General features: G+C 44.3%; 1 protein-coding gene across 1 annotated transcript in view; it reads right to left on the reverse strand.

Annotated features, from left to right (window-relative positions):
* itgbl1 (integrin, beta-like 1) overlaps window positions 1-12410 on the reverse strand; it is a 78449-nt gene that overhangs the window by 21357 nt on the left and 44682 nt on the right. The window contains exon 7 of the mRNA XM_083638473.1: window positions 11731-11877. Coding sequence (XP_083494599.1) covers window positions 11731-11877 — 147 coding nt within the window. The remainder of the gene's footprint in view (window positions 1-11730; window positions 11878-12410) is intronic.

Below are 12410 nucleotides of genomic sequence, written 5' to 3' on the forward strand. Positions count from 1 at the left end.
TTTGAGGTGTTTATATGCAGTGTTGGGCAGTGTAATTAGTTACTTTTTTAGTAACTAAGTAATATAAGGTGTTACAATTTCCAAAACAGTAATTAGATTACAGTTACGAATCCAAGTAACGCATGCGTTACTGCGTTACAGCATTGCCTGCCAGAATGCAGTGTTTTCTATGTAAAAGAAGAAAAGAAAACATTTTATGTTTTTTATAAAAAAATTATAAAAATAAAAAAATTATAAAATAAATTATAAATAGCAATAAAGTAAAACACCAATAGCCATCGTCCCATTGGCTCACGTGAGCATGGGCGCCTGGCCAATCCCGGCACTTGACTGCTGCGTAGGCGGGCACAGGGCGTGGTTATTGCTTATCCTATGTGGGGTTAGAAATCACGCGTCGCGCACACATATACGTCATAGTGTATGTGCGCGCGACAGCGTCAGAGCGTGCACGCCGGCTTTCAAAACAAACAAACTGAGTCAGAAGAAGGAGACGAGCAAGAGAAATATGCGTTCAAAAGCTGGAACATTATTGTCCTTTGTAAACTATGTGCGAGCAGCTTGGCAGATGCTACCTATTTGCACGGTTGACTCGCCCTCATATCGATGCATCATAGAGAAAATAGCCACGAAGAACAATATCAAGCTGCCGCAGCCGCACACAGAGAAAGACGTTTGCTGGCTACCTCGAGAGAGAATATGCGGGGATGGAGCATAGGGATGGAGGCTAAATTGAAGGCGACGCCGCGTGAGGTAGACTTGGGTGGTGTAACAGTTCAATGGATTAACAGATACACTTTGGGTAAGTGTTGTACACTTTGTTACTTCCTAACCTTCTCGTCAAAGCCTTCTGACCTCTCCCGAGTCCCGAGAGAGAGAGAGCCTGGTGACGCGAGGTTATTCTTACCCTTACCCCGCTCGCCGGGCACTTCTGGCTCATACTGAGCGCATTAGCGCCCGGCGAATGCAACGCATTTCCCATTTTACACTTTGCCATTTTCATGTCTAGGTCTAAAATGCTGGCTTCTACCTGAGTCTTCACGTGAAGTGAAGACGCTATCCGATGTCAAACATCCTCTTCTTTTAATGACACCTAGTTGTTGCATCCAAATTGTTGCATAAAATCCACTTTTCTGTCGCTCAAAAACCGAAAACCATGTATCTGGAGCACCGCTCCTTCTTCTTCTCTGATCTGAAGCAACCCGGAACAACGACTCACTGTTTACTCACTAATGCCCCCCACACTTCCGCAATGGTATTGCACCTCCGTTTCTGCACAAATGCAGAAATGGGAGGTGCAATACCATTTCGGAAGTGTGGGGGGCATTGTTGAGTAAACAGTGAGTCGTTGTTCCGGGTTGCTCGAGGTGCTCCAGATATATGGTTTTCGGTTTTTGAGCGACAGAAAAGTGGATTTTATGCAACAATTTGGATGCAACAACTAGGTGTCATTAAAAGAAGAGGATGTTTGACATCGGATAGCGTCTTCACTTCACGTGAAGACTCAGGTAGGAGCCAGCATTTTAGACCTAGACGTGAAAATGGCAAAGTGTAAAATGGGAAATGCGTTGCATTCGCCGGGCGCTAATGCGCTCAGTATGAGCCAGAAGCGCCCGGCGAGCGGGGTAATTCTGACCCTAGTCAGTCAGACGGCCCAGGGTATGTTGACAGATCATCACTTTTCTTTCAGCAACGAAGCTTGAAACGCTTGCATTGAGGCTGTGTTGTTTGATTACCACTCCGACAGTAACAGCATCTTTCTTCCACTCGTGTTATCTGTCTGACTCATAGACTGTACAATAATAATCGTCTGACTATCATTTCACGTCTTTTCCAGTGTGAAGCTAGCCAGTCTTAACACACCACTTCCTGTTCTTTCTAACAGAATTTCAAAGTAAAATGCCTTTGGCGTTTCTTTTAACATAGCTTCTTTTGTGTGTTTTTTACTGAGATGTACTGACATTGGCTTCTGCTGTAACACAATAATTTCCCCCAGGGGATTAATAAAGTACTCTATCTATCTATCTATCTATCTATCTATCTATCTATCTATCTATCTATCTATCATAATACCAAAGCAAAAATAATTAATACAGTGACATGCTAGACATGTAACAACTTAAGTGTAAGGTATTTGGGGTAAAAAAGAAAAAGTAACTAGTAACGTAACTAGTAACGTACCTAGTTACTTTTTGAAAAAGTAATCAGTAAAGTAACTTTTATTACTTTTTTAAGGAGTAATCAGTAATCAGTAACTAATTACTTTTCCAGAGTAACTTGCCCAACACTGTTTATATGGCACATTTTTAATTGGTTTGAGCTTTTAAACCTATTTCAATCTGATTATAGGCTCCATGTAAAAATGCCTACTGACTCCCCATTGTTGAAACAGGCATGCGTGGGCGTTGAGCAGCAGCAGGCAGCTGAATGAAGCGTGTGACTGAGGTGAATGTAATCACCTGTAATCAACTACTGTACTAGGTGATTACATTCACCTGTGTCAACCAAACTCCACAGCTCACAGCGGGAATATTTGACTAGCAGAATGAGAGGAGAGCCAATGGGCCCTTTTCATGGCAGCCATTTTGTGTCTCAAAGGCAGGGTAAACACTTGTCTCTCAAGCAGACTGTCTCTTCTACATTGTGCGAATGCATCATATACAGTCTGTACTTCACACCCACAGAGTCTGATCAAAGGAATTTGGGGAAAAAACACACTTCAGACCGGAGGAAGTTCGAACCGATGCAGGTGATTGGAGTGACCGCTCGCATTTCTCCAATCCCCTGCCTTTAGGCGGGACATCCGGGAGATCCCCCTATCATCGCTCATTATTTTCCCTGAGTTTCCCTTTCTGCTTTGGCCAAGTTTTCCCAGCTTGAAGTACAGATGTGTAGGCAGAAGCATTTGAAAATTGCGGGAGCCAACTCCTCTGTTTTAACAGACGAGGTAAACACAGGTGTAGAGATGAAAACATACGAACATTTCATATCACGATTATAGTGACCAAAATTATCACAGTTATCAGTATTATCACGGTATTGTTAAAAATGTGCTGAAAATGTTCAAGAAGTACTGATACAGTACACTCGCAACTGCTGCACACCTGCGTCTGGGAGACTGTTGCTATAACTTTGGCTGATGATAGACAGCATTTACAGTGTCAAAGCGCTGTAATAACGGTAACACGGTAATAATTATGGCTTTAAAGATAATGAGAATTTGATGTGGTACGGTTACTGTCAGGAATTGTATCACGGTTTATCATTAAAACCGGTTATCATTTCATCCCTACACAGGTGTAACCAAAACATTAATGAGGGGCTCCAACTTCCAATCCATTTAGGTGTTCCAGTGCTGGGGCCCTCATTAATGTTTTGGTTGCACTTGTGTTTAGCCTGCCTTTGAGACACAAAACAGCTGCTGTGAAAAAGGCCCATTAACCTGAACAATTATGTGAACTTTGTTTAAAACATGACTACGAAAAGTGGCAATACAACTAAAACTAATAAACATATTAATCCCATCCAGTTTTCTGAACTGTGGAAAAAAAGCAGTTGCAGATTCACAGATTTTGTGGCTGATCAGTGGTTTATAATTGTGGGAATTGTCTGCAATATTGGTGATTCTACTGATAAATAGCTCGGCATAGCTCATTTACGTTTCAGTCAGCTGCTGTGAAAAAGGCCCATTAACCTGAACAATTATGTGAACTTTGTTTAAAACATGACTACGAAAAGTGGCAATACAACTAAAACTAATAAACATATTAATCCCATCCAGTTTTCTGAACTGTGGAAAAAAAGCAGTTGCAGATTCACAGATTTTGTGGCTGATCAGTGGTTTATAATTGTGGGAATTGTCTGCAATATTGGTGATTCTACTGATAAATAGCTCGGCATAGCTCATTTACGTTTCAGTCAACCGACCATCTGGCATATGATACAGAAAGCAATAGGCAACAGGAGAAAACAATCAGCCAATAGGGACAAGGCAATTAGGTAGAAACCCATGGCACAAATCAGTGCCTAATATAACTTTTTTTTAAATATTTATTTACTGCTGGCCACTGAGCAGCATGTAAATACCATGTGCATGTGAGTGTTTGTACCGCTGTTGGAAATGTGCATTTTGGGCGACTGAATGGGAGTAGGCCAAAATCCCATAGACTGGCCTAAACTCCCAAAAAGTTGGCCTATCCCTTTAAATAACAAACAGGAAGGTAAAGGCCAGGAAAGAGAAGAGGAGAGGAGAGGAGAGGAGAGGAGAGGAGAGGAGAGGAGAGGAGAGCACACAAAGAAAACTAAAACTAAAAGATTGTATTCCATTCTGGATGAAAGATGTGTTTTTCTTGACAATCCTGTGTGGAATCATAATGATGTTTGAATGACACAAGCACTAAAATGCATGTGACACATAGAATGCTGTCAGTCGGCTGAATCGCTCTTTACTGGGGTGTGTGATTAATCAGGATGTATTCAGCGCATGGTGTTCATTTCAAATGGGAAATATATAGAGCGAGGGCACAATAATAGCTGGCTGATACATCCATATAGATGCATCGCAATGATTATTGAAAGCTTGGAAAACTACAACACCACCATCTTCACTTTATGTCATAATCACATTGCCCTTGACAACTGGTGTACAGTACATTTGCTCTTAATATTAAAGCCCACCTCCAGTGTATTTTGTCATTTTTACGCTATTTCATGTGTTGCTGACTCCTGCCTGGTCTGTTGATTAGCCAAAAAAGAAGAAGAAGCCGTTGATAAAATCAGGTGATGTCAGACATAATAGATGTCTGTCATGTAATCATCATAAAGGGAGTATCTGTTTGTTTACATTTTTGTCCCACTGATGATGTCACAATGTCTATGACATCATCAGTGATGTCACTGTAATTGTGATGTCACTTATGATGTCACAATGTCTATGACACCATCAGTGATGTCACTGATGATGTCACAATGTCTATGACATGATCAGTGATCTCACTCGAGCACTCGATGATGCGAAGCAGCAGCCGGGCTGCGGGCGAGGCCGAAGTTGAGCAATTGTGCGCTGAGTGATGTCACTCGAGCACTTCATGTGATCAGTGATGGTCACTCGAGCAATTGTGATTGCGCAGCAGCCAAGCTGCGCTCGCAGCAGCCGAGCTGTGTATGCGAGCCTAGGAATCGAGCGAGCGTAGCGCATGATATTTCTAGTAATTAATAAGTAATGTCTGATATAAATAGCTAGCCTGGCGTTAGCTAGCTGTTACCTGTTAGCTACGTTCTTTACGTGGGAGTAAATAACTGTCTGTTAACCAGTTAGAGTTGTGCTCTTTCCATAAAGCCCACCAGCTTTGATATCTGTTGGCTGGTTGTTGATATTTATAACAATACCGTAGCTTCTAGATGAAAATCTTTGTGGCGGTATAGGCAGCGGCCATACTGTTTCCGGTCATTCCCGTTGTATCGCTTACAAAGAGTATAATGAAGGCAAGAGGCGAAGCTGTTCTGCTTTTTTACAACAGCACTGCAGTCATTATGTTGTAGTGGAACAAACTATTAGCCTTCGGTTCTTATCAATTGTAAGTTCTTTGGCGCAAACTATACATTCAGGCGGTGTCTCGTGTCTCGTCATAGACGCGTGGTCAATGGGTCAGCATTGGGTAAATCCTCCCGTTCTTCCCAGCCAGCATAGTTAGCATTTAGCTGCTAGCCCAGCCCAGGGAGACAGGATCGGGGATTCAACCACTGCAGTAAACGCACATCTAAACAGACGTCTATGTACCTGCTCTTGAATCCCCAATCCTGTAGTGTAGAGCCGCAGCACCGTTCTTTGGTGAGTCAGCCCATTGAGATATATGGGGGGGGGGGTTTCCCCCACCGTCTAGTCTTGCGCGCCAGCCGTAGTAAAATTTTAGGGGCGTTCCCACACAGACCGACTGTATCAAGATAGATCTTATAATGTTTGCATAGAACACCAACAGTTATACAGGTAGGAAAACTGACTGGAGGGAGCCTTAAGTATTGCAGTATGCAAAATGCCAAACGTACAACAGCACTGTAGCATTATCTATCTGCCATTAACAGGCAAGCGTCTACAGTTAAGAATATGTAGGCCAGACTTCAGAGGGCAGAGAAAGGAATCCCAAGAATCAGCAGAAAGATGATAAAAGCAGGTGTTTCCTTGAGGAAATACCACAGCGCAAGGAATGTGCTATCTGCAAGATTCTGGCTTCTACCACTCATGAGGAAAACTCAGAAGCTGCTCTGTTTCCAATTTCAAGGCTTTTCGGCTTAGGCTACCGTCTGTACCAGCCGCATTCATCCATGGCTGAGTGATTTCCTACTTCTGTCTCCTTCACTTTCACTCTCTCTCTCTCTCTCTCTCTGTCTCCTTCACTTTCACTCTCTCTCTCTCTGTCTCCTTCACTTTCACTCTCTCTCTCTCTCTCTCTCTCTGTCTCCTTCACTTTCACTCTCTCTCTTTCTGTGTCTCCTTCACTTTCACTCTCTCTCTGTGTCTCCTTCACTCTCTCTGTCTCACTCTCTCTCTCTCTCTCTCTCTCTCTCTCTTACTCTCCCGCCCCGCTCCCTGGCTGTCTGCCTTCATTGTGTTTCGCACAGACCTTTTGTTTTCTAATGAACTCTGTTTTACAAGACTGAGAGAGAGTCTTTGTGGCAAACCAGTTGATAAAGTGAATAAAAACATAATTATGTGAAAGTCATGCTTTTACTCACACGCATGCACGTGCGCACACGTGCGCACAATCCCACACACCCACACACACACACACACACACACACACACACACACACACACACACACACACACACACACACACACACCCACACCCACACACACACACACACACACACACACACACACACACACACACACACACACACACACACACAGCTTCCCTGTTATTGTCCTCTGCGATCAGGACAGAATGTGAACAGGAACGCAGAAACTGATTTCTCCAAGTAACAGTTGTTCCTGGACCAACATTTCTTCCTAGTATGGGCAGAGAAAACCCCGCCCTGAACTCATTTGATTGGTCACCGCAATTGCTTCTTCCTGAGAGTAAAAAAAGATGTGGTTAAGATTAGGGTTAGGGTTTTCTCATCTAACCACGACCATAACAAAACACTAACCAAATAGTTGTACTTGCCTAAACCTAATGTCTAACCCTAATGTTTTATAACCGGGAATCAAACCCCAGTCCTCAGATTGGAAGGCAAGGACCTTACCCAGCAAAGCCAGAGAAGAACCGAGCACACCCTGAGCTGCACTTTTTTAACACGCTAACCCTAATCTTAACCACACTTTTTTACTCACCGCATGTTATCAAGATGACTTATTTGAGAGGGAATGTAATAATGTTATCTGTCACATCCACTAACCTGTTGCTCTTTGAACAATTCAGGATATTTATCGGCAAGATGTTTGGCCAAGCTGGATGTGATTTGCTTGAAACATGGTTTACAGACGGGCTATGTTGTGTCCATGTCAGCAATGTAACGGTGGGAGGGGGCTGGGAGGATTACACCGGAAGAAGCGCCCATATTTCACGTAAGGCATCTTGGCAGCTCTGAATAAGGTGGATAGCTCTGGCCAATATAACTCCATTCATGTGGGGGAGGGGGGGGGGGGATCCAAGAAAAACACTATTGCGCAGAATCTATGGGTCCGGGAATGAGGAGTAAAACTTTAGGTAGGAAGATAACAGGTGATTGTAATCAATTAACAGGTGATTACAATCAAAATTTGACACACACAGCCAATGAGCTGTGTGTATTGTAGCGCCATAGGAAAATGCTTGTGACATCATGGGAATACTAAAACTAGCTCAATGTGTAAAGGAGGGGGAGGCAGGGGGAATCCATGGTATATTGACACTGCCTTTAAAATCTATTGGACACTATTTACTGGTCTCAGCAGAAATCGGAAAGATTCTCTGGAACAGTGTTGCAAGAGTTGTATATAAATCTAATGCAATTAAGACTCCTATCCAGAATCTATTCCCTTTAAGCACATGCATAGGAAAAGTTATATTTCATACTGTGTCAGGTGATGGAAATGTGCACTTTTAACTACGTCAGCACTGTTTGCCATTGAACAGAATGGGTGGGCTGAAAAATAAATGTACCTTTTTAAAGGGAAGAATTTATGGATCCCATTAATAGTTCTTCTGCACAGGCTAATTTAAATTGCCATTTTGTAGCAGCAAGTGGAGATAATTTAAAGGTACTGCTGGAGGAATTAAGGCTAATTAACTCTCCCAGCACAAGTTAATCTTTGCTGTTTCATTATGCAGGGGGGCACCCTGCCTGCTCTACCCTGTTGTTATGGAATCGGTTTGAGGCAGACAAAACTAGATGCTTTCTTTCTTTCTTTCTTTCTTTCTTTCTTTCACGGGACACAACAATTCTCAGCTTGTGTATAGATGGTTTTAACTTGACAACATAAACATTCTAAATTGCTCCTAGCTTACTTCCTGTTGCAGTGTTTGCGAATACAATACCTGACAGGAAATCAGTCAGGTTTCACACTGTTCCCATAGCAACAAGATGCCATGAAAACCGTCTACAGCCAAGTTGAGACTTGGGCATGAGGGCCAGCCATGAGCAGTAGAGTCAGGACTACAGCATGTATTGAATACCCTTTCTGGTCATTTGGCCGCAGCAGCAGTGGCCAAGCTGTGGAATCCCCAAAGACCTCCTCTGCACTCGCTGGAAACAGAAGATCGATGTATGATATTAACCCATGGTCAATCATCTAGCCAGCCCTGAGACCAAGCAGGTTATGCTCCCCCTAATGGAGCCCACCGCAGACTACATTATCGGCAAACCCTCAGCCGTTTCACAGTCAAACTCAATGACACATCAAGCTGAATTAGTAGAAGACTGGCAGGACAGAGCAGGCTTTATACCTTTTCTAACATAGATACTGTATGTGCCTTCATCCCGAAGTCATGGGAACAATGCCAGGTATTCTCCACAGGCCTACAACAATGGCCATACACTGAACAATGGCCCATACAACACTGTAGGCTACAGCTGATTGATGAAGGCTGCTGCATCAGTGTACAATACAGATACAACAGCTACTTTAAAGCACTCCTGAGAGTGTGCTGCAAAGCTACTACTGGATTTGTCTTTGACAAATGGCCAGACTACACAACAATGGCAACTGCCCAGGATGCCTGTCAGTTTAAGAAAAACCTTCATGACCATTACATTGTTCTGGTATAGTATGTAACTCAGTGCTGCGTAAAGCCAAAGAGAAATGTTGAGTTACTTGTTGATTGTGATTCACTATAGGACACCATTAAGCAGGATGGGCAAACCCCGCCTTTATTTGTCGCAATGTACCAATGCATGCACACACATGCATAGCAGCCAGTACACACACACACACACACACACACACACACACACACACACACACACACACACACACACACACACACACACACACACACACACACACACACACATACACACACACACACACACACACACACATGCTCCCATGAAATGTGTCCTCTGCACCTGACCCACCCTGGCACATCCACCTCCATGGTTCAGGCCAGGAGTGGTGGAGGGAAGCGCCTGGGAACCGTTCTTCTTCCAAACGTCGCTGGTCTGGCGACCATCTTTTTTCATGTTTTTATTGGGGGGTTCTTATGGAGGAAACCCCAGATGAGCATGGGGAGAACATGCAAACTCCACACAGAAAGACCCTTTTCACGAGACAGCCCACGTGGGCTGGGCACCGACGGCATAGGGAGACATACCCCCGTGCTAACAGCTTCCCAGGCAGGAATCGAACCCAGGACTTTTTCTTGCTGTGAGCCGACAGCACTACCACTGCACCTTGCCATTTGCTTCATGCCCATCTGTTCCCCAATAACTTTGTCGTCATCAGTCAACAGACTCAACTAGAGTAGACCTGGTGCCTCAGTGAGAAGGATCTGATATTGTCCAGAAGGGCCGCTAATGAAGCATACAGTACACCCTAATAAATCTAGACACATCGACCCACAGCTAGTGGAGCTATGGAGATAGCTGCTCCAGCCTAGGTTTACACTGTTGCTAGCCAGCTGTGCTCATTACTCACGCGCACGCGCGTGCGTGCGCACACGCACACACACACACACACACACACACACACACACACACACACACACACACACACACACACACACACACACACACACACACACACACACACACACACACACAATAAGCTAGAGATGGGGAATTGTGACTTTCTTTTGGGTATTAACATTAAGGAAATGTCTACTAATGTCATCTAATGATCACTGCTGATACTGTATGCTAATACTGTAGATAAAGGAGTGAGGATAATACAGCTTTGAATTCCTTAGTTCGAGCTATGCAGTGTTCTAAGCAGACCAGATGGCATGTAGCAGATGATAGAACGCTCATCCATAAGAGGATTGAGACTTGACTTGGACTTGCCCCTCAAAGACTTGAGACTTGACTTGGACTCTAGCTTAAAGACTTGAGACTTGACTTGGACTCTAGCTCAAAGACTTGAGACTTGACTTGGACTCTAGCTCAAAGACTCGAGACTTGACTTGGACTCTAACTCAAAGACTTGAGACTTGACTTGGACTCTAGCTCAAAGACTCGAGACTTGACTTGGACTCTAACTCAAAGACTTGAGACTTGACTTGGACTTGCCCCTCAAAGACTTAAGACTTGACTTGGACTCTAGCTCAAAGACTTGAGACTTGACTTGGACTCTAGCTCAAAGACTTGAGACTTGACTTGGACTCTAGCTCAAAGACTTGAGACTTGACTTGGACTCTAGCTCAAAGACTTGAGACTTGACTTGGACTCTAGCTCAAAGACTTGAGACTTGACTTGGACTCTAGCTCAAAGACTTGAGACTTGACTTGGACTCTAGCTCAAAGACTTGAGACTTGACTTGAACTTGCAAAAAATGACTTGTGAGCATCTCTGGCATAAGCATACCCAAACACGTACAAGTGCACGCAAAAGACAAACACATACTCCCAAAGAATATCATACACACACACACACACACACACACACACACACACACACACACACACACACACACACACACACACACACACACACACACACACACACACACACACACACACACACACACACACACAGTGACTGATTTTTTTGGGTAACAAGCAGGCCAAGGTCATTTTTCAGTGTTTTACAGATTATGAAAGTGCAGATTGCATGTAAGCTTATGTGTCATACATTGACATCTCAAAATAGTTGACAAGACAATGTGCTTATTTGAATGTTCATACTCATGCCCTGAACAAGCTTGGTTTGCTAACCAATTAGGCTATTTAGTGATGCTAAAACTGTTGCTTGTTATATTGAGTGCATTCATCTACTTTTTTATTTTTCCCAAAAACAACCATTTATCTTGATTTCACAGTTGCCTACTTGTTAGCCTTTTTGCCAGACCGTGTCACATACACACAGTACAGACACAGCAACATGTCGGGTCCATATGGAGCAGTGACTGGTTCATGTGGGTTCAAAGATGCTATCAGGTTTGACCGCTGGGTGCCCCGCTGTGTTTTAGGCCCTCTCTACAATGGATTAAGAGATCCGGAAGAGGGAGGAAGGCCTGTATTATGCTGTGAGGTGAGCACTGAGTACAGGCCTGCTGCAGTAACCATGGCAACAGGAGCGGATGGGAAGGCCAGGTACCTCGTCCGAAGCAGGGCAAATTGGACGTTCCTCGACATTTCTTCACACTGCTCTCCAGAGGCAGGGAGCAGGACAGCGGATGCTCACACTTCTTCCCTGCCCAGCCCTCCTTGCAGTCACACCTGCCACAGTTACACTGGCCGCGGCCTGCCAAGAGGGAGGAGGACGAGAGAGAGAGAGAGACAGAGAGAGAGAGAGAGAGAGAGAGAGTCAGTTGAGTGGACCAAGTACACAGCAGGGTGGGGTGTTGGATGGGTGAATGAGTGAAAGCAGGGTGGGGTGTTGGATGGGGGAATGAGTGAATGAGTGAATAAGGGAGGGGACGTGGGGGTGGTGACAGACAGGAGCAAAGGGAGGCAGTGAAGTAAACAAGAGACAGGACATGCAGAGCCAAGCAAGAATATGAGTGAGGAATTTAGTGTTCTGAGAGAGTTGGCTGAACAGGCTTTAGCTGTCTGGCCACTGCTAAGCTGCTGGATCACCATGCATTGATTACACCTGGTCTGGAGAGAGTGGAGGGAGGGAGAGAGAGAGAGTGGAGGGAGAGAGAGAGAGTGGAGGGAGAGAGAGAGTGTGGAGCGAGAGAGAGAGTGGAGGGAGAGAGAGAGTGGAGGGAGAGAGAGAGTGTGGAGGGAGAGAGAGAGTGTGGAGGGAGAGAGAGAGAGTGGAGGGAGAGAGAG

This window comes from Poromitra crassiceps, assembly GCF_964638095.1.
Source record: "Poromitra crassiceps genome assembly, chromosome: 6".
NCBI lineage: Eukaryota > Metazoa > Chordata > Actinopteri > Beryciformes > Melamphaidae > Poromitra > Poromitra crassiceps.